The sequence below is a fragment of the Tinamus guttatus genome, unplaced genomic scaffold (assembly GCF_059628265.1).
Source record: "Tinamus guttatus ecotype Peru unplaced genomic scaffold, ASM5962826v1 Tinamus_guttatus_pri_ptg000786l, whole genome shotgun sequence".
Lineage (NCBI taxonomy): Eukaryota > Metazoa > Chordata > Aves > Tinamiformes > Tinamidae > Tinamus > Tinamus guttatus.
In genome coordinates, this window is record NW_028289320.1 from 21,590 (window position 1) to 41,944 (window position 20,355).

At 62.4% G+C, this 20,355-nt stretch overlaps 1 protein-coding gene across 1 annotated transcript in view; it reads right to left on the reverse strand.

Moving 5' to 3' along the window:
• The window catches only part of LOC148591481 (DNA-directed RNA polymerase II subunit RPB1), a gene marked incomplete at its 3' end in the record, with an annotated part of 41,310 nt that extends 21,583 nt beyond the window's left edge, over positions 1 to 19,727 (reverse strand). The window contains exons 1-14 of the mRNA XM_088537494.1: positions 19,622 to 19,727; positions 18,175 to 18,307; positions 17,457 to 17,593; positions 17,138 to 17,311; positions 14,677 to 14,958; positions 12,986 to 13,147; positions 11,018 to 11,238; positions 8,175 to 8,307; positions 7,503 to 7,627; positions 6,307 to 6,517; positions 4,043 to 4,252; positions 2,510 to 2,678; positions 1,886 to 1,980; positions 303 to 506 (exon numbers count right to left, since the gene is read on the reverse strand). Of these exons, the coding sequence (XP_088393620.1) occupies positions 303 to 506; positions 1,886 to 1,980; positions 2,510 to 2,678; positions 4,043 to 4,252; positions 6,307 to 6,517; positions 7,503 to 7,627; positions 8,175 to 8,307; positions 11,018 to 11,238; positions 12,986 to 13,147; positions 14,677 to 14,958; positions 17,138 to 17,311; positions 17,457 to 17,593; positions 18,175 to 18,307; positions 19,622 to 19,711 (2,346 nt within the window). The remainder of the gene's footprint in view (positions 1 to 302; positions 507 to 1,885; positions 1,981 to 2,509; positions 2,679 to 4,042; positions 4,253 to 6,306; positions 6,518 to 7,502; positions 7,628 to 8,174; positions 8,308 to 11,017; positions 11,239 to 12,985; positions 13,148 to 14,676; positions 14,959 to 17,137; positions 17,312 to 17,456; positions 17,594 to 18,174; positions 18,308 to 19,621) is intronic.
• Positions 19,728 to 20,355: the final 628 nt, after the last annotated feature.

A 20,355-nucleotide genomic window follows, 5' to 3' on the forward strand; every position in this document is an offset into this window, starting at 1 on the left:
TGGACCCCTAGATCTCCATGAGGACCCCGTGGAGCTCCTCACATCCCATAGGGACCCTATAGGAACCTGGGAGATGACGTTCCTGGAGGCCTCGACACCACCATGGACCTCTAGACCCCTATGAGGACCCCGTGGGTCTCCTCAGATCCCATAGGGACCCTACAGGGACCTGGGAGATGACGTTCCTGGAGGCCCCGATACCACCATGGACCCCTGGATCTCCATGAGGACCTCATGGGGCTCCTCACACCCCACAGGAGCCTCCCCAGACGCCACGGAGCGCCTCGCAGCCCCCATCGCACCTGGGAGATGTTGATCTTGGAGCCTTTGGCGCCTGACACCACCATGGACTTGAAGTTGTTGTACTCGGAGAGGGACTTCTGGGCGGAGGAGCCCGTCTTGTCGCGGGCGTCGTTGAGGATGCGGTTCACCTGGTTCTCGAAGGTCTGCCGCAGCGTGTTCCCCGGCGTGGGCTCCAGCTCGTTGTTGTGCGCCTTCTCAATGACCTGCGGAGCCAACGGCGTCACCGCCAATGCCGGGGGGTCCCCGGAGCGGCCGTGTCCCCAAGGGCGCTCCAAAACCCAAGGGAGCTCCACAGAATCGCTCTGGGATGTCACAATGTGAATGAGGAGGCTCCAAAACCCAAGGATGCTCCTCAGAATTGCTTTGGGATGTCACGATGTCAACGACAGGGCTCCAAAACCCAAAGGAGCTCCTCAAAATCGCTCTGGGACATCATGATGTCAATGAGGAGGCTCCGAAACTCAAGAGAGCTTCTCAAAATTGCTCTGGGATGTCATGATGTCAATAAGGGGGCTCCAAAACCCAACGGAGCTCCTCAAAATTGCTTTGGGATGTCACAATGTCAATGAGGAGGCTCCAAAACCCAAAGATGCTCCTCAGAATTGCTTTGGGATGTCATGATTTCAACGAGAGGGCTCCAGAACCCAACAGAGCTCCTCAAAATTGCTTTGGGATGTCACAATGTGAATAAGGAGGCTCCAAAACCCAAGGGAGCTCCTCAGAATTGCTCTGGGAGGTCACAATGTCAATAAGGGGCTCCAAAACCCAAAGGAGCTCCTCAAAATTGCTTTGGGATGTCATGATGTCAATGAGGAGGTTCCAAAACCCAAGGGAGCTCCTCAAAATTGCTCTAGGATGTCACAATGTCAATAAGGTGGCTCCAAAACCCAAAGAAACACCTCGAAATTGCTCTGGGATATTATGATGTCAACGAGGGGGCTCCAAAACCCAAGGGAGCTCCTCAAAATTGCTTTGGGATGTCACGATGTCAATGAGGAGGTTCCAAAACCCAAGGGAGCTCCTCAAAATTACTCTGGGCTGTCACAATGTCAATGAGGAGGCTCCAAAACCCAAGGAAACGCCTCGAAATTGCTTTGGGATGTCACGATGTCAATAAGGGGGCTCCAAAACCCACGGGAGCTCCTCAAAATTGCTTTGGGATGTCACAATGTCAATAAGGGGGCTTCAAAACCCAAGGGAGCTCCTCACAATTGCTCTGGGATCTCACAATGTCAACGAGGGGGCTCCAAAACTTAAGGGAGCTCCTCAAAATTTCTAGAAGCACATGGTGATGTCACCAAGGGTGCTCCAAAAGCCCAGGGAGAACCTCAAATTTCCAGTGGAAAGTTACAGTATCAATAAGGGTGCTCCAAGACCCTGAAAAACACTTGGAAACTCCTAGTGGGACATTATAACATCACCAAAGATGCTCCAAAACACCAGGAAGCTCCTCAAAACTTCTAGGGGGACATCGCGATGTCACCGAGGGTGCTCCAAAACACCAAGCCCTCCGAGGACACCAACATGTCCCTGAGGCAGGAGACACATTTCCAAGGAGGAGCCCCCCAGGCGCTCGACCCACCTCAATGACATCCTGCTTGGCCTTCTTGATGGTGTTCTGGATGTCCTGGTAGGTCTTGGCGTCGGCGATGGAGTCCCCAATGCCGATCGTGTGGCCTGCGGGGGGACCGGGGGTCAGGCAGAGCGTTCTGCACCCCGGGGTGCCCCGCACCCCATAACCCATCTCTGTGGGGTGAGGAGCACCCCATAACTCCCTTCCTGGGGGTGCTCCTCACCCCACAACTCATCTCCTTAGGGTCTCCTCCACCCCATAACTACCTTCCTAGGGGTGCTCCTCACCCCATAACTACCTTCCTAGAGGTGCTCCCCATCCCGTATCTCCCTTTCTAGAGGGGCTCCTCACCCCATAATTCATCTCCTTGAGGTGCTCCTCACCCCATAACTCATCTCCCTAGGATGCTCCTCACCCCATAACTCATCTACTTGGGGTGCTCCTCACCCCACAACTCATCTCCTTAGGGTCTCCTCCACCCCATAACTCATCTACTTGGGGTGCTTCTCACCCCATAACTCATCTACTTGGGGTGCTCCTCACCCCATAACCCATCTCTGGGACGGAAAGGAACAAGGTAGGGGCCGATACGGAAGCCGGGGGGTGGCCCCGGACGCCGGGGCCCGCGCTCACCCTCGATGAGCAGCCAGTTGTTGATGACGGTCTGGATGTTGCTGTAGAACAGGCGGGTGGTGTCGTGGCCCATCTCCAGGTAGGAGATGTGGACCAGGGAGCCCGCCGAGGTGCCCAGCGACTTCTTGCACAGGATGCCCATGATGAGCTCCCCGTTCTCCACGATGACCTGCGCGGGGAGGGCCGGGGGTGAGCGGCGCCTGACAAGACCCCCCGCAACACCCCGGCGGGGTGACAACACCCCTCGCACAGCCGGACGATCCAACGCCGCAAGCCGAGTGCTTGGGGGTCCTCAATTGACCCTGGTCACCTGCTGCACCCTGGACCTGTCCAGCAGGTCCAGAACCCCCCCAGTCACCCCAGAATCTCATTGGGTTCCTCACGGCCACCCTAAGATCCCTTTAATTGCCCCAAAAAGTCCCTGCGTCCCCTTCGCGCACCCCAAAGTCACCACGGGGCACCTCATGGTCACCCCCAACCACCCCCCAAAACCCTCCTGTCTCACTCAAATGATCCTCCTTGTCCCCCTTCACCCATCCCAAAGCCACCTCGGGGTGTCCCCGGCCACCTCGGGGTGTCCCCAACCACCCTCCAAGACCCTCATGTCCCACCCAACCACCCAAAGGGTCCTCCTAATTCCTGTTCACCCACCCCAAAGCCACCTCAAGGTGTCCCCAACCACCTCGGGGTGTCCCCAACCATCCTTCAAGACCTTCACATCCCACCCAACCACCTAAAGACCCTCCTAATTCCTGTTCATCTGCCCCAAAGCCACCTCAGGGTGTCCCCAACCACCTCAGGGTGTCCCCAACCACCCTCCAAGCCCCTCATGTCCCACCCGACCACCCAAAGGATCCTCCTAATTCCTGTTCACCTGCCCCAAAGCCACCTCAGGATGTCCCCAACCGCCTTGGGGTGTCCCCAACCGCCCTCCAAGACCTTCACGTCCCACCCAACCACCCCAAAGGATCCTCCTAATTCCTGTTCACCCATCGCAAAGCCACCTCAGGGTGTCCCCAACCACCTCAGGGTGTCCCCAACCACCCTCCAAGACCCTCATGTCCCAGCCAACCACCCCAAAAATCCTCCTAATTCCTGTTCACCCGCCCCAAAGCCACCTCAGGGTGTCTCCAACCACCTCACGGTGTCCCCAACCATCCTTCAAGACCTTCGCATCCCACCCAACCACCTAAAGACCCTCCTAATTCCTGTTCATCTGCCCCAAAGCCACCTCAGGGTGTCCCCAACCACCTCAGGGTGTCCCCAACCACCCTCCAAGCCCCTCATGTCCCACCCGACCACCCAAAGGATCCTCCTGATTCCTGTTCACCTGCCCCAAAGCCACCTCAGGGTGTCCCCAACCACCCTCCAAGACCCCAACCACCCCAAAGATCCTCCTAAATCCTGTTCACCCACCCCAATGACACCTCAAGGTGTCCCCAACCGCCTCAAGGTGTCCCCAACCACCTCAGGGTGTCCCCAACCGCCCTCCAAGCCCCCCAGGCGCCCCCGGCCGCGTCCCCCTGTCCCCACCTTGGTGTCCCCGGGCGAGATGTGCTTGTAGGGCCCGCTGTCCTCGTCGTCGGGGTGGGTGCTGTGGGTGCGGATGCAGTTGATGTGGCCGGGGATGATGAGCGAGAAGATCTGCTTGCCCGTCCAGAGCGGCCGCGGCTTCAGGATGGCCGGTTGGGGCACCTTGCCGTCCCACGTGGACAGGAACATGAGCAGGTTCATCACCTCGCCCTGCGCGCGCAACAGCCGCACGGCGGTTGTCACCCGCAGGCACCGCCGCAAGCGCCGGGGCCACCGGGAAAATGCCCCCGAATGGCCCAAACCGCAGCCCGAACAGGCCCTGCAACACCCCAAATCGCCCAAACCACAGCCCGAACAGGCTCTGCAACACCCCGAATCACCCAAACTGTAGCCCGAACAGGCCCTGCAACACCCCAAATCGCCCAAACAGGCCCTGCAACACCCTAAATGACTCAAACTGTAGCCCAAACAGGCCCTGCAACACCCCAAATCGCCCAAACCACAGCCCAAAGAGCCCCTGCAACACCCCAAAACACCCCAACTGTAGCCCAAACAGGCCCTGCAACACCCCAAATCGCCCAAACGATAGCCCAAACAGGCCCTGCAACACCTCAAATTGCACAAACAGGCCCTGCAACACCCCAAATCGCCCAAACAGGCCCTGCAACACCCTAAATGACTCAAACCACAGCCCGAACAGGCTCTGCAACACCCCGAATCACCCAAACTGTAGCCCAAACAGGCCCTGCAACACCCCAAATTGCACAAACCATAGCCTGAACAGGCCCTGCAACACCCTAAATCGCCCAAATCGTAGCCCGAACAGGTCCTGCAACAACCCAAATCGCCCAAACCGCAGCCCGAACAGGCCCTGCAACACCCCACATCGCCCAAACAGGCCCTGCAACACCCCAAATCGCACAAACCGCAGCCCGAACAGGCCCTGCAACACCCCAAATCGCCCAAATCGTAGCCCGAACAGGTCCTGCAACAACCCAAATCGCCCAAACCGCAGCCCGAACAGGCCCTGCAACACCCCACATTGCCCAAACAGGCCCTGCAACACCCCAAATCGCACAAACCGCAGCCCGAACAGGCCCTGCAACACCCCAAATCGCCCAAACTGTAGCCCAAACAGGCCCTGCAACACCCCACATCGCCCAAACAGGCCCTGCAACACCCTAAATCGCTCAAACTGTAGCCCGAACAGGCCCTGCAACACCCTAAATCGCCCAAACTGTAGCCCAAACAGGCCCTGCAACACCCCAAATCGCCCAAACTGTAGCCCAAACAGGCCCTGCAACACCCCAAATCACCCAAACCATAGTCCAAACAGGCCCTGCAACACCCCAAATCGCCCAAACCACAGCCCAAAGAGCCCCTGCAACACCCCAAAACACCCCAACGGGGCCCAGGGACAGTCTGGGAGCAGCCCCCGGAGTCTCCTACAGCCCAAGGAGGTTCTGCGACCGCCTGAAGCCTCCCTGTAGCCCAAAGGTTATCCGTAAATAGCAGAACACCACTTTTTTTCCAGCCTAAAGAGGTCCTGCAACAGCCCTAAAAACCCCTACAGCCCCAAAGGCTCTACAACTCCATGCTAAATCCTGGAGCCCAGAAAAACCCTGTAAACACCCCAAAATCCCTTCCTACAGCCCCCAAATGCTCTACAACCGCTCATAAACACCCGGAGACCAGGAACACCCCACAAGTTCGCCAAAATCCCTTCCTACAGCCCAAGGATGCCCTTCAAGACCCCTTCAAAACACCCGGAGACCAGGAACAGCCCATAAACACCCCAAAACCCCTTCCTACAGCCCTAAAACACTCTACAACCATCCCAAATCATTTGGAATCCAGGAACACCCCATAAGCTCCCCAAACCCCCTTTCTACAGCCCAAAGATGCTCTACAACCTCCCTCAAAACACCCGGAGACCAGGAACACCCCACGAGCTCCCCAAAATCCCTTCCAACAGCCCTAAAACACTCTACAACCACCCCAAATCACTTGGAATCCAGGAACACCCCAAAAACACCCCAAAATCCCTTCCTACAGCCCAAGGATACTCTACAATCTCCCTCAAAACACCCGGAGACCAGGAACACCCCAATACCCCTTTCTACAGCCCTAAAACACTCTACAACCACCCCAAATCACTTGGAATCCAGGAACACCCCATAAACACCCAAAACCCCCTTCCTACAGCCCAAGGACGCCCTTCAAGACCCCCTCCAGCCGCCCGCAACAGGCGGCGGGGCACTGACGCGCTCGAGGAAGACGTCGCGCTTGGTGAACTTGCGGACGGCGGTGAGGGTGTCCTGCACGATGCCCATGACGGGGCGGTTGGACTGCGGGGTGACAATCATGCGGGGCACCATGGCCAACTCCTGGATCTCGGCCCGCGTCTCCAGCGACTGCGGCAGGTGCAGGTTCATCTCGTCACCGTCAAAGTCCGCGTTGTAGGGGGTGGTGACGCTGCGGGGACAGGCGGCGTCAGGCGGTTGGGGGCCGTACGGGGTGTTTCAGGGACACCGGGATGGGTTGGGGGACGCTGGGACGTGCGTTGGGGCTGGTTGGGGGTCATGGATGCAGTTTTGGGGACACCAGGACAGCTTGGGGGACATCGGGACCTCCCATGGGGCAGGTTTGGGGTCAAGGACACAGTTTTAGGGACACCAGGACAGTTTGGGGGACATCGGGACCTCCAGTGGGGCAGGTTTGGGGTGAAAGACACAGTTTTAGGGACACCAAAACAACTGGGGGGACATCAGGACCTGCATTGGGGCAGGTTTGGGGTCAAGGACACAGTTTTGGGGACACCAGGACAGTGTGGGGGACATCAGGACCTCCCATGGGGCAGGTTTGGGGTCAAGGACACAGTTTTGGGGACACCAGGACAGTTTGGGGGACATCGGGACCTGCAGTGGGGCAGGTCTGGGGTCACGGACGCAGTTTTGGGGACACCAGGACCTGCAGTGGGGCAGGTTTGGGGTCAAGGGAGCAGGTTTGGGGACACCAGGACAGTCTGGGGGACATCGGGACCTCCAGTGGGGCAGGTTTGGGGTCAAGGACAAAGTTTTGGGACACCAGGACAGTTTGGGGACATCAGGACCTGTAGTGGGGCAGGTTTGGGGTCAAGGACGCAGTTTTGAGGACAAGGACAAGGACACAGTTTTAGGGACACCAGGACAGTTTGGGGGACATCAGGACCTGCAGTGGGGCAGGTTTGGGGTGAAAGACACAGTTTTGGGGACAAGAACACACTTTTAGGGACACCAGGACAGTCTGGGGGACATCAGCACCTGCAGTGGGGCAGGTTTGGGGTCAAGGACACAGTTTTGGGGACACTGGAACACGCACTAGGACAATCTTGGGGTCAAGGCGACAGTTTTGGGGGCACCCGGAGCATCTCGGGGAGCTGCCGTGGGGCCACGCGTGGGGCAGGAGGCCCCGGGGCTACCTGAGGTTGAGGCGGAAGGTGGACCAGGGCAGGATGCGGACGCGGTGGCCCATCATGGACATCTTGTGCAGCGTGGGCTGCCGGTTGAAGATGACGATGTCCCCGTCACACATGTGACGCTCCACCTGGGGACAACAGCCGGCGTCACCCCACACAATCCGGGGGGTCCAGGGACCCCAAAACGAGGGTCCTAGAGGGGCTTCCAGGATGGATTCCCAACAATCCCAGGGGCTGGAGATGTCCCAAACCAGGGGATTTCTGCCCCAAAATCAGGGTCCTAAAGGGGCTTCCAGGATGGATTCCCAACAATCCCAAGGGCTGGAGAAGACCCAAACCAGGGGATTTCTGCCCCAAAACCAGGGTCTTAAAGGGGCTTCCAGGATGGATTCCCAACAATCCCAGGGGCTGGAGAAGACCCAAACCAGGGGATTTCCGCCCCAAAACCAGGGACAACCCCTGGTGGGCTCCAAAGACCCACAAAGGTCCCTCAGCAGAAGGAGCTTCACTGGGGACCCCAAAAGCAGGAGGTGGCCCCCAAAATTGAGGTTCTTCAAGGAGCACAAAGGAGGCCCCGTGGGGCCACCCCATGGGTCCACGTTTGGGTCCCTCCGGTGTCACCGCGGGCCACGGGGCGCCCGGGGCAGGTCCCCGCGAAGCCCCCCGAGATGCCACCTTGTAGCCGATCTGCAGGTGGAGGTCGCTGGGCTTGGGGTGGAAGCGCAGGTCGATGCGGTCGCCGTTGTCCCGGATGATGTACTTGGCCCCCGGGTATTGGCTGTTGCCCCGGCGGACCAGCTCCTGGAGCCTGGGGGGGACACGGGGGGCAGGGGGGACATGGGGGTCACATCCACCCCAAGGATGTCCCTTGGGTGCCACCATGAGCCCAATGTCCACCTAAAGCTTCCTAGGTGCCCCCCATATGGTGTCTATGGGCCCATTGGGTGCCACCATGACCCCCTTGGGTGCCACTATGACCCCCATGTCCACCTAGGGTTGCCTGGGAGCCCCCCACATGGTGTCTATGGGTCCCTTGGGTGCCACCATGACCCCAATGTCCACCCAGGGCTACCCAGGTGCCCCCCGTATGGTGTCTATGGGTCCTTTGGGTGCCACCATGACCCCCATGTCCACCCAGGGCTACCCAGGTACTCTCCACATGGTGTCTATGGGTCCCTAGGGTGCCACCATGACCCCAGTGTCCACCTAGGGCTACCCAGGTGTCCCCCACACGGTGTCTATGGGTTCCTTGGGTGCCATCACGACCCTCATGCCCACATAGGGCTACCCAGGTGCCTCCCACATGGTGCCCATGGGCCCACTGGGTGCCACCATGACCCCAATATCTACCTAGGGCTTCCTGAGTGCCCCCCACAGGGTGTCTATGGGTCCTTTGGAAGTCCCCATGACCCCCATGTCCACATAGGGCTATCCAGGTGCCCCCACATGGTGCCTATGGGTCCTTTGGATGTGCCCATGACCCCAGTGTCCACCTAAGGCTACCCAGGTGCCCCCCACAAAATGTCTATGGGTCCCTTGGATGTCCCCATGACCCCCAGGGCTACCCAGGCGCCCCAACACGGTGCCCATGGGTCCCTTGGGTGCCCCTCACATGATATCTGTGGGTCCCTTAGATGTCCCCACGACCCCAGTGTCCACCTAGGGCTACTCAGGTGCCCCAACACGGTGTCTATGGGTCCCTTGGGTGCCACCACAACCCCAATGTCCACCCAGGGCTACTCAGGTGCCCCAACATGGTGCCCATGGTTGCCTTGGGTGCCCCTCATGGTGCCCATGGGTCCCTTGGATGTCCCCATGACCCCAATGTCCACCTAGGGCTACCCAGGTGCCCCCCACACGGTATCTATGGGTCCCTTGGATGTCCCCATGACCCCCATGTCCACCTAGGGCTACCCAGGTGCCTCCACGGTGCCCATGGGTCCCTTGGGTGCCCCCCACATCGTATCTATGGGTCCCTTGGATGTCCCCATGACCCCCAGGGCTATCCAGGTGCCCCAACACGGTGCCCATGGGTCCTTTGGGTGCCACCATGACTTCCATGTCCACCCATGGCTACCCAGGTGCCCCAACACGGCGCCCACGGGTCCCTCGGGTGCCACCATGACCCCATGTCCACATAGGGCTACTCAGGTGGCCCCCCCCAGTATCTATGGGGTCTTTGGGTGCTACCATAACCCCCATGTCCACCCAGGGCTACCCAGGTGCCCATGGGTCCCTTGGATGTCCCCATGACCCCCAGGGCTACCCAGGCGCCCCAACACGGTGCCCACGGGTCCCTTGGATGTCACCATGACCCCCATGTCCACCTAGGGCTACCCAGGTGCCCCCCATGGTGCCCACGGGTCCCTTGGATGCCCCCATGTCCACCTAGGGCTACCCAGGTGTCCCCCACACGGTGTCTATGGGTCCTTTGGGTGCCACCATGACTTCCATGTCCACCCATGGCTACCCAGGTGCCCCATCATGGTGCCCACGGGTCCCTCAGGTGCTACCATGGCCCCCATGTCCACATAGGGCTACTCAGGTGCCCACCCCCCCCCAGTATCTATGGGGTCTTTGGGTGCTACCATAACCCCCATGTCCACCCAGGGCTACCCAGGTGCCCATGGGTCCCTTGGATGTCCCCATGACCCCCAGGGCTACCCAGGCGCCCCAACACGGTGCCCACGGGTCCCTCGGGTGTCACCATGACCCCCATGTCCACCTAGGGCTACCCAGGTGCCCCCCACAGTGCCCACGGGTCCCTTGGATGCCCCCATGTCCACCTAGGGCTACCCAGGTGTCCCCCACACGGTGTCTATGGGTCCTTTGGGTGCCACCATGACCTCCATGTCCACCCATGGCTACCCAGGTGCCCCATCATGGTGCCCACGGGTCCCTCAGGTGCCACCATGGCCCCCATGTCCACATGGGGCTACTCAGGTGCCCCCCCCCCCAGTATCTATGGGGTCTTTGGGTGCTACCATAACCCCCATGTCCACCCAGGGCTACCCAGGTGCCCATGGGTCCCTTGGATGTCCCCATGACCCCCAGGGCTACCCAGGCGCCCCAACACGGTGCCCACGGGTCCCTTGGATGTCACCATGACCCCCGTGTCCACCTAGGGCTACCCAGGTGCCCCCCACGGTGCCCAAGGGTCCCTTGGATGCCCCCATGTCCACCTAGGGCTACCCAGGTGTCCCCCACACGGTGTCTATGGGTCCTTTGGGTGCCACCATGACCTCCATGTCCACCCATGGCTACCCAGGTGCCCCAACACGGCACCCACGGGTCCCTCGGGTGCCACCATGACCCCCATGTCCACATAGGGCTACTCAGGTGGCCCCACACCGTGTCTATGGGGCCTTTGGGTGCCACCATGACCCCATGTCCACATAGGGCTACTCAGGTGGCCCCACACCGTGTCTATGGGGCCTTTGGGTGCCACCACGACCTAGGTGCCCCCCACATGGTGTCTATGGGTCCCTCGGGTGTCGCGGCCGCCCCCCGGCGCCCACCGGTCGATGTTGAAGGGGGTGACGATCTCGGCGAAGGTCATGTTGGCGGCGATGGAGCGGGGGACGCCCACTTGGTCGATGGAGAGGTTGGGGTCGGGCGTGATGACGGTGCGGGCCGAGAAGTCCACGCGCTTGCCCATGAGGTTGCCCCGCACGCGGCCCTCCTTGCCCTTGAGCCGCTGCTTGAGCGACTTGAGGGGCCGCCCCGACTTCTGCATGGCCTGGGGGGACACGCGGGGGGCTGGCGGCCATGATCCCAGCATGCTGTGGGGCCCAGGGGGTGCCCGGATGACGTGGGGATGGGACGACCCGTTGGGGTGGCCCAATGTGCCCATGGCCTTGGCCAACGGCCCAATGTGCCATGGGGCTTGGCCAACGGCCCAACACTCCATGGGTCTTACCCAATACCCCAGTGTGCCCCACAGCTCCCACCATGCCATGGGTCGTGCCCCACAGCTCCCACCATGCCGTGGGTCGTGCCCCACAGCTCCCACCATGCCGTGGGTCGTGCCCCACAGCTCCCACCATGCCGTGGGTCGTGCCCTCACAGCTCCCACCATGCCGTGGGGTTTGGCCAACAACCCAACACACCATGGGTCATGCCCAATACCCCAGTGTGCCCCACAGCTCCCATCATGCCATGGGTCGCGCCCCACAGCTCCCACCATGCCATGGGTCGTGCCCCCCAGCTCCCACCATGCCATGGGGTTTGGCCGACACCTTACTGTGCCCCACAGATCCCACCATGCCATGGGTCGTGCCCCACAGCTCCCATCATGCCATGGGTCGTGCCCCACAGCTCCCATCATGCCATGGGTCATGCCCCACAGCTCCCACCATGCCGTGGGGTTTGGTCAACAACCCAACACACCATGGGTCATGCCCAATACCCCAGTGTGCCCCACAGATCCCACCATGCCATGGGTCGTGCCCCACAGCTCCCATCATGCCATGGGTCGTGCCCCCCAGCTCCCACCATGCCATGGGGTTTGGCCGACACCTTACTGTGCCCCACAGATCCCACCATGCCATGGGTCGTGCCCCACAGCTCCCATCATGCCATGGGTCATGCCCCCCAGCTCCCACCATGCCATGGGGTTTGGCCAACATCTTACTGTGCCCCACAGATCCCGCCATGCCATGGGTTTTGGCCAACAACCCAACACACCATGGGTCATGCCCAATACCCCAGTGTGCCCCACAGCTCCCATCATGCCATGGGGCTTGGCCAATGCCCTAGTGTGCCCCACAGCTCCCACCATGCCATGGGTCGTGCTCCACAGCTCCCACCATGCCATAGGGTTTGGCCAACACCTTACTGTGCCCCACACATCCCACCATGCCATGGGTCGTGCCCCACAGCTCCCATCATGCCATGGGTCTTGGCCAACAGCCCAACACTCCATGGGTCTTACCCAATACCCCAGTGTGCCGAACAGCTCCCATCATGCCATGGGTCATGCCCCACAGCTCCCACCATGCCATGGGTCATGCCCAATACCCTAGCATGCCCCACAGCTGCTACCATGCCATGGGTCCTGGCCAACAACCCAACACGCCATGGGTCCTGGCCAACCCCCTAGCGTGCCCCACAGCTCCCAACACGCCATGGGGCTTGGCCAACCCCCTAGCGTGCCCCACAGCTCCCAACACGCCATGGGGCTTGGCCAACCCCCTAGCGTGCCCCACAGCTCCCAACACGCCGTGGGTCTTGGCCAACAACCCAACACGCCGTGGGTCTTGGCCAACAACCCAACACGCCGTGGGTCTTGGCCAACAACCCAACACGCCGTGGGTCTTGGCCAACAACCCAACACGCCGTGGGTCTTGGCCAACGCCCTCGTGTGCCCCACAGCTCCCAACACGCCATGGGTCTTGGCCAACGACCCAACACCCCATGGGTCTCGCCCACCGCCCTCGCGCGCCCCACGTCTCCCCCCGCGCCGTGGGTCCCGCCCCACGGCTCACCCGCGGCAGGCCGGGCAGCTCGTTGTCCACCATGGTGGCCACGTGGAACTGCAGCAGCTTCACGTCCTCGGCGATGACGTGGGCGGCCGCCCCGTTCTGCTCGTTGCGCCGCAGCTGGTTGTTGATCTTCACGATGTCGGCCAGCTTGTGCGTCAGGTCGTCCTGCGACAGGCGGAACAACAGGCGCACGGGCCGCGTCAGCCCACAAGGACCCCCAAAGCGGTGCCAGGAGCGGCCAAAACACCCACAGGGAGCAGCTCCTGCTCCCCAAGTCCTATTCAGGACCCCCCAAACCCAATCCAGGACCCCCTAAATGACCCCAGGGAGCAGCTCCTGCCCCCCAAACCCCATCCAGGACCCCCAAACCCCATTGAGAACCCCCAAACCCCATTGAGAACCCCCAAACCCCATTGAGAACCCCCAGAATCACCCCACATCCCATCCCGTACCCACCTGGTTCCGTGCCGAGCCCTGCATGACCACGGCGGGCCGCACGGCCAGCGGCGGCACCGGCAGCACCGTGCACACCATGCAGGACCCCAAACCCCATGGAGAACCCCAAACCCCATGGAGAACCCCCAGAATCACCCCAGATCCCAACCTGGACCCCCAGAATCACCCCAAATCTCATCCAGGACCTTCGTTACCCACCTGGTTCCGTGCCGAGCCCTGCATGACCACGGCCGGTCGCACGGCCAGCGGCGGCACCGGCAGCACCGTGCACACCATGGAGGACCCCCAAACCCCATGGAGGACCCCAAACCCCATGGAGGACCCCCAAACCCCATGGAGGACCCCCAGAATCACCCCAAACCCCATCCAGGACCCACCTGGTTCCGTGCCGAGCCCTGCATGACCACGGCGGGCCGCACGGCCAGCGGCGGCACCGGCAGCACCGTGCACACCATGGAGGACCCCAAACCCCATCCAGGACCCCCAAACCCCATGGAGAACCCCAAACCCATCCAGGACCTCCTGGACACCCACCTGGTTCCGTGCGGAGCCCTGCATGACCACGGCGGGTCGCACGGCCAGCAGCGGCACCGGCAGCACCGTGCACACCATGGAGAACCCCAAACCCCATGGAGAACCCCCAGACCCCATGGAGAACCCCCAAACCCCATCCAGGACCCCCAGAATCACCCCAAACCCCATCCAGACCCACCTGGTTCCGCGCGGAGCCCTGCATGACCACGGCGGGCCGCACGGCCAGCGGTGGCACCGGCAGCACCGTGCAGGACCCCAAACCCCATGGAGAACCCCAAACCCCATGGAGAACCCCCAAACCCCATCCAGGACCCCCAGATCCCATCTAGAACCCCCCAAACCCCATCCAGGACCCCCAGAATCACCCCAAACCCCATCCAGACCCACCTGGTTCCGCGCGGAGCCCTGCATGACCACGGCGGGTCGCACGGCCAGCGGCGGCACCGGCAGCACCGTGCACACCATGGAGAACCCCAAACCCCATGGAGAACCCCCAAACCCCATGGAGAACCCCCAGAATCACCCCAAACCCCATCCAGACCCACCTGGTTCCGTGCCGATCCCTGCATGACCACGGCCGGGCGCACGGCCAGCGGCGGCACCGGCAGCACCGTGCAGGACCCCAAACCCCATGGAGAACCCCCAAACCCAATGGAGAACCCCCAGAATCACCCCAAACCCCATCCAGGACCTTCGTTACCCACCTGGTTCCGTGCCGAGCCCTGCATGACCACGGCGGGCCGCACGGCCAGCGGCGGCACCGGCAGCACCGTGCACACCATCCACTCGGGCCGCGCGAACCGCGGCTCCATGCCCAGCACGAAGCACTCGTCGTCCGAGATGCGCTTGAAGATCTCGTGGACGCGCTCGGGGCTCAGCAGGATCTTCTTCTCCTGCGAGTCCTCGTTCACGTGCTTCCACTCGGCGTACAGCTCCAGGCCGGAGCGGCGGATGCGCGGCTGGTAGCGACCGCAGCCGCCGTGACCCTGTGGGGACATGGGGACATCAATGGGGACATCAATGGGGACATGGGGCTGGTAGCGACCGCAGCCGCCGTGACCCTGTGGGACATCATTGGGGACATGGGGACATCATTGGGGACATGGGGCTGGTAGCGACCGCAGCCACCGTGACCCTGTGGGGACATGGGGACATCATTGGGGACATCATTGGGGACATCAATGGGGACATCAATGGGGACATCAATGGGGACATCAATGGGGACATCAATGGGGACATGGGGCTGGTAGCGACCGCAGCCGCCGTGACCCTGTGGGACATCATTGGGGACATGGGGACATCATTGGGGACATGGGGCTGGTAGTGACTGCAGCCACTGTGACCCTGTGGGACATCATTGGGGACATGGGGACATCATTGGGGACATGGGGACATCATTGGGGACATGGGGCTGGTAGCGACCGCAGCCACCGTGACCCTATGGGGACATCAATGGGGACATCAATGGGGACATCAATGGGGACATCAATGGGGACATCAATGGGGACATCAGGCTGGTAGCGCCCGCAGCCACCATGGCCCTGTGGGGACATGGGGACATCATTGGGGACATGGGGACATTCATGGGGACATGGGGACATTCATGGGGACATGGGGCTGGTAGTGACCACAGCCACCGTGACCCTGTGGGGACATGGGGACATCATTGGGGACATGGGGATATGGGGCTGGTAGCAACCGCAGCCACCATGACCCTATGGGACAGCAATGGGGACAGCAATGGGGACATGGGGTTGAGGGGACATGGGGCTGGTAGCGACCGCAGCCACCATGGCCCTGTGGGGACATGGGGACATCATTGGGGACATGGGGACATTCATGGGGACATGGGGTTGAGGGGACACGGGGCTGGTAGCGACCGCAGCCGCCGTGACCCTATGGGGACAGTGACAGCAATGGGGACAGCAATGGGGACATGGGGACATCGGGCTGGTAGCGACCGCAGCCACCGTGACCCTGTGGGGACATGGGGACATCAATGGGGACATCATTGGGGACATGCGGACATTCATGGGGACATGGTGCTGGTACCGACCGCAGCCGCCGTGGCCCTGTGGGGACAGGGACAACGCTGGGGACATGGGGACATCATTGGGTACGTGGGGCTGGTAGCGACCGCAGCCACCATGGCCCTATGGGGACAAGGGACAGTGTTGGGGACATCATCAGGGACATGGGGCTGGTAGCGACCGCAGCCACCGTGACCCTGTGGGGACATCAACAGGGACATTAATGGGGACATTAATGGGGACACGGGGCTGGTAGCAACCGCAACCACCGTGACCCTCTGGGGACATGGGGACATCATTGGGGACATCACTGGGGATATGGGGCTGGTAGCGACCGCAGCCACCATGACCCTGTGGGGACATCAACAGGGACATTAATGGGGACATGGGGCTGGTAGCAACCGCAACCACCGTGACCCTATGGGGACATGGGGACATCACTGGGGACATCACTGGGGACATCGGGCTGGTAGCGACCGCAGCCGCCATGACCCTATGGGGACACGAATGGGGACATTAATGGGGACACAGGTTGAGGGGGACATGGGGCTGGCAGTGACCGCAGCCACCGTGACCCCGTGGGGACAAGGGACAGGGTTGGGGACAGCAATGGGGACATGGGGCTCATAGTGCCCGCAGCCTCCATGGCCCTGTGGGGAAAAGGGACAGGGTTGGGGACATGGGGACATCACTGGGGACATTCATGGGGACACAGGTTGAGGGGAACATGGGGCTGGTAGCACCCGCAGCCTCTGTGGCCCTGTGGGGACAAGGGACAGTGTTGGGGACAGCAATGGGGACATGGGGTTCAGGGGGACATGGGGCTGGTAGCGCCCGCAGCCTCTGTGACCCTATGGGGACAGTGACATCAATGGGGACAGCAATGGGGACATGGGGCTGGGAGCACCCAGAGCCACCATGGCCCTGCGGGGACAGCGTTGGGGACATTCATGGGGACACAGGTTAAGGGGACACGGGGCTGGTAGTGGCACCACCCAGGGGACACAGGGTCAGCAGCCCCTGCGGGCACAGCCGGACGCGGCGGCGTCAAGCAGCAAACACAGGCGGCCGGCACGGGGTCGGTACCGCCGCACAGGCGTCACGGGGACACAGGCGCCCGCGCGGGGGTTGTCACCTTCTCCTTGGTGACGTCCTCGTCCCCCTCGGGCTGTTCCACGCCGAATTTGTGGTCCATCTCCTCGCCGCCCTCGCAGATGTTCTTGCCCTTGCACAGGTCGTAGACGTGCGTCAACCGCTTCTTCGGCTGTCCCTTGGACTTGCCCAGGATGTCCTTGATCTTGGGGTTGTTCTGCGGCGGCAACAACAGCCCGCGGGGCCCTCAGCAACACCCGTTGCCCCCTGGCAACACCGCGAGGGCGGCAACACCCGGGGAGCACCGCCAAGCCCCGGCGGTTGTTCCGGCCGCAAGAGGCGCGGACAACAGGCGGACTTACGGAGTCCACCAGGAGCTTGGAGCAGAAGAAGCAGACGCAGCGCAGGATTTTCATGGTTTTGCCCAAAAATCCCACGTGGAAGACGGGTTTGGCCAGCTCGATGTGGCCGAAGTGGCCCGGACACTCGGTCATGTTGCCTGTGGAAAGGACGGTTGCTGTCACCCCACAGCTGGTGACAAGACCCAAAGGGTGTGACAAGCACAAAGGGCGCCGGTTGGGTGCTGGGATTGCAGGATTCTGCCCCAAAACGGGCTCTAAATTGGGGTGAACTGGCCCAAAAAGCAAGTTGGGAGGGAAAAGCGGGATGAGAAGGGGACAGTCGCTGTGGGGCAGGTCCCCAAAAAACAGGACGCCGAGGGTGTCCCTAAAGGGACAATTGTCCCTCCGATTGTCCCCGGGTGACACTTGGTGGAGGAGAGATGGAGAACCTGGGTCCTCGTGGGGAAAAACAGCCACTTTGGGGCCTTTTGGGGTTGTTTTTCAGCCCAAACGGGAGCCAGGGACAACCCAAAGGGGAAAATTGTCCCCCCAAAATGTCCCCAAGGGGCTTTGAGGCAATTGGTGACATTTCCGCGTGGAAATGTCACCTTGGGGCAGGGAACTACGATAGTTTGGGGGAAAAAACAGGTGTTTCGGAGCGGGAATGGAACAGCGGGAATGTCCCCTTTGGGCACAGGCGGACGCGTTGTCAGTCGGCGGACAACAGGCGCCCACGCACCGGCGCAGGTCTGGCAGCGCCCCGTCCTCTCGATGACGCCCTGGCGGGGGTCCATGAGCCCCCCCAGTTTGGGCCGGCCGCCCTCCGTGGTCTCGGGGTACTTGATGCCCCCTTCCGTCACCGACATGCGTTTCTGGGGAGAAAAGGGGGGAAAACGGGTCAAAATGGCCCACGACGCCCCCGGGATCACCTGAAAGGGACCCCAGGCCACCCCCGGGGGACTTTGGGGTGCCCCAGGGGACCCCCAGCAAAACACCCGCCAGGGACCCCCGGGGACACCCCTGTCACCTTCACAGCACCCCAAGGTGTCACAAGGGACCCCAGGGACATCCCTGTCACCTTCATAGCACCCCAAGGTGTCACAAGGGACCCCAGGGACATCCCTGTCACCTCCAGCCACCTTCATAGCACCCCAGGACACATTGAGGGGCCCTGGGGACACCCTCAGCCACCTCCAGACACTTTAGGGACCCCCAAGGGGCTCCTGGGTGCCCCAGGACACATTAAGGGACCCTGGGGACACCCCTGGTCACCCCCAGGCACCCTAAGGAGCCCCAGGACACATTGAAGGGCCCTGGGGACACCCCCAGCCACCTACAGGCACCTTAGGGACCCCCAAGAGGCTCCTGGGGGGTCCAAGACCCATCAAGGGCCCCCCAGGACACCCCTGGTCACCTCCAGGCACCTTCCAAGGACATTGGGGACCCCCAAGGGGCTCCCAGGTGCCTCAGGACACATCGAGGGGTCCCCAGGACACCCCTGGTCACCTTCCAAGCACCTTGGGGACCCCCAAAAGGCACCTGAGAGCCCCAGGACACATGAAGGGATCTCCGGGACACCCCTGGTCACCTCCAGGCACTTTAGGGATCCCAGGACACTTTGAGGGACCCCTAGGGACACCCTGGTCACCTCCAGGCACATTCCAAGCACATTGGGGACCCCCAAGAGGCTCCTGGGTGCCCCAGGACACATCGAGGGGACCCCAGGACACCCCTGGTGACCCCCAGGCCCCTTAAGGAGCCGCAGGACACATTGAGGGACCCCCGGTCACCCCTAGGCACCTTCCAAGCACATTGGGGACACCCCTGGGTGCCCCAGGGCACATTAAGGGACCCTGGGGACACCCCTGGCCACCCCCGGGCACCTTAGGGAGCCCCAAGAGCCACCTGGGTGCCACAGGCCACATTGAGGGGCCCTGGGGACACCCCCAGGCCCCTTAGGGACCCCCAGGACACCCCGGGGAGCCCCACGAGCCTCCCGGGGAGCCCCCTAAACCGCCCGGTCCCCCCCGGCCCGCGGGAGGCGCCGCCGCCGCCGCTCCGGCCCCGCGCCGCCATTTTGGGCGCCGCTTCTTCCGCCTCCGCCCGCCGCCGCTTCCCGTCTGTGCCCCCCCCGCCTTCCCGCCGCCGCCACCGGCGCCCCCGCCGCTCCCCCCGGCTCCCGGTACCATCTCGTCGGGGCTCAGGATGCCGAACTGCACGCGCTTGATGGTGCGCAGCGGGCACGCGCTGTCCCCGGAAGGCGGCCCGCCGTGCATGGCGCCGGCCGGGAGCGCGGGGGGCCCGGCGGCCTCCGCTTTAACGGGGCGGTAACGGCCGCGCTACCGGCGGCGCCGACAACAGCACCGGGACCCCCTCCCCGTGCTCAGCCCCCCGGACCGGGGTCCCCCTCCCCTCCGGTCCGACCCCCGCGCGCTCCACAGCGCGACTGAGCGTCGCCGCTGCCCGCGCCGCCTTTTATAGCCTCGCCCGCGCATGCGCGCGGCGGCGGGGCAGCGCGGAGGGCGGGGCCGGCGGGGCGTACCAAGAGCCGGAAGCGGAGGGGGAAAATAAAAGGGTGAAAAAAGAGGGAAAATGGGAGTAAAACGGGCGGGGAAGGGGATCTGGAGGGTTAAAATAAGCGGAGGGGCTTCGAAAAGGCGGGAGACACCGCGAAGAATGCGGGAGAGGCGGTTAAAAGGAGTCGGGGGGCGCGGGGTCCCCCCTCCCCCGCGTGGGCAGCGCCGCTCGCCCCGCCCTCCTCCTCCCGGCAGGTGGGAGGAGTCATGAATAATTCACGAGGGCGCAGCCCCCGCCCCTCGGCGCGAGCTCCGCCCCTCGTGCGCATGCGCCAGCTGCCGAGCGGGGCCGGGGGGGGTAGAGAGGGAATTAGGGGGGTAACTGGCGGGGTGGGGGTTAATAG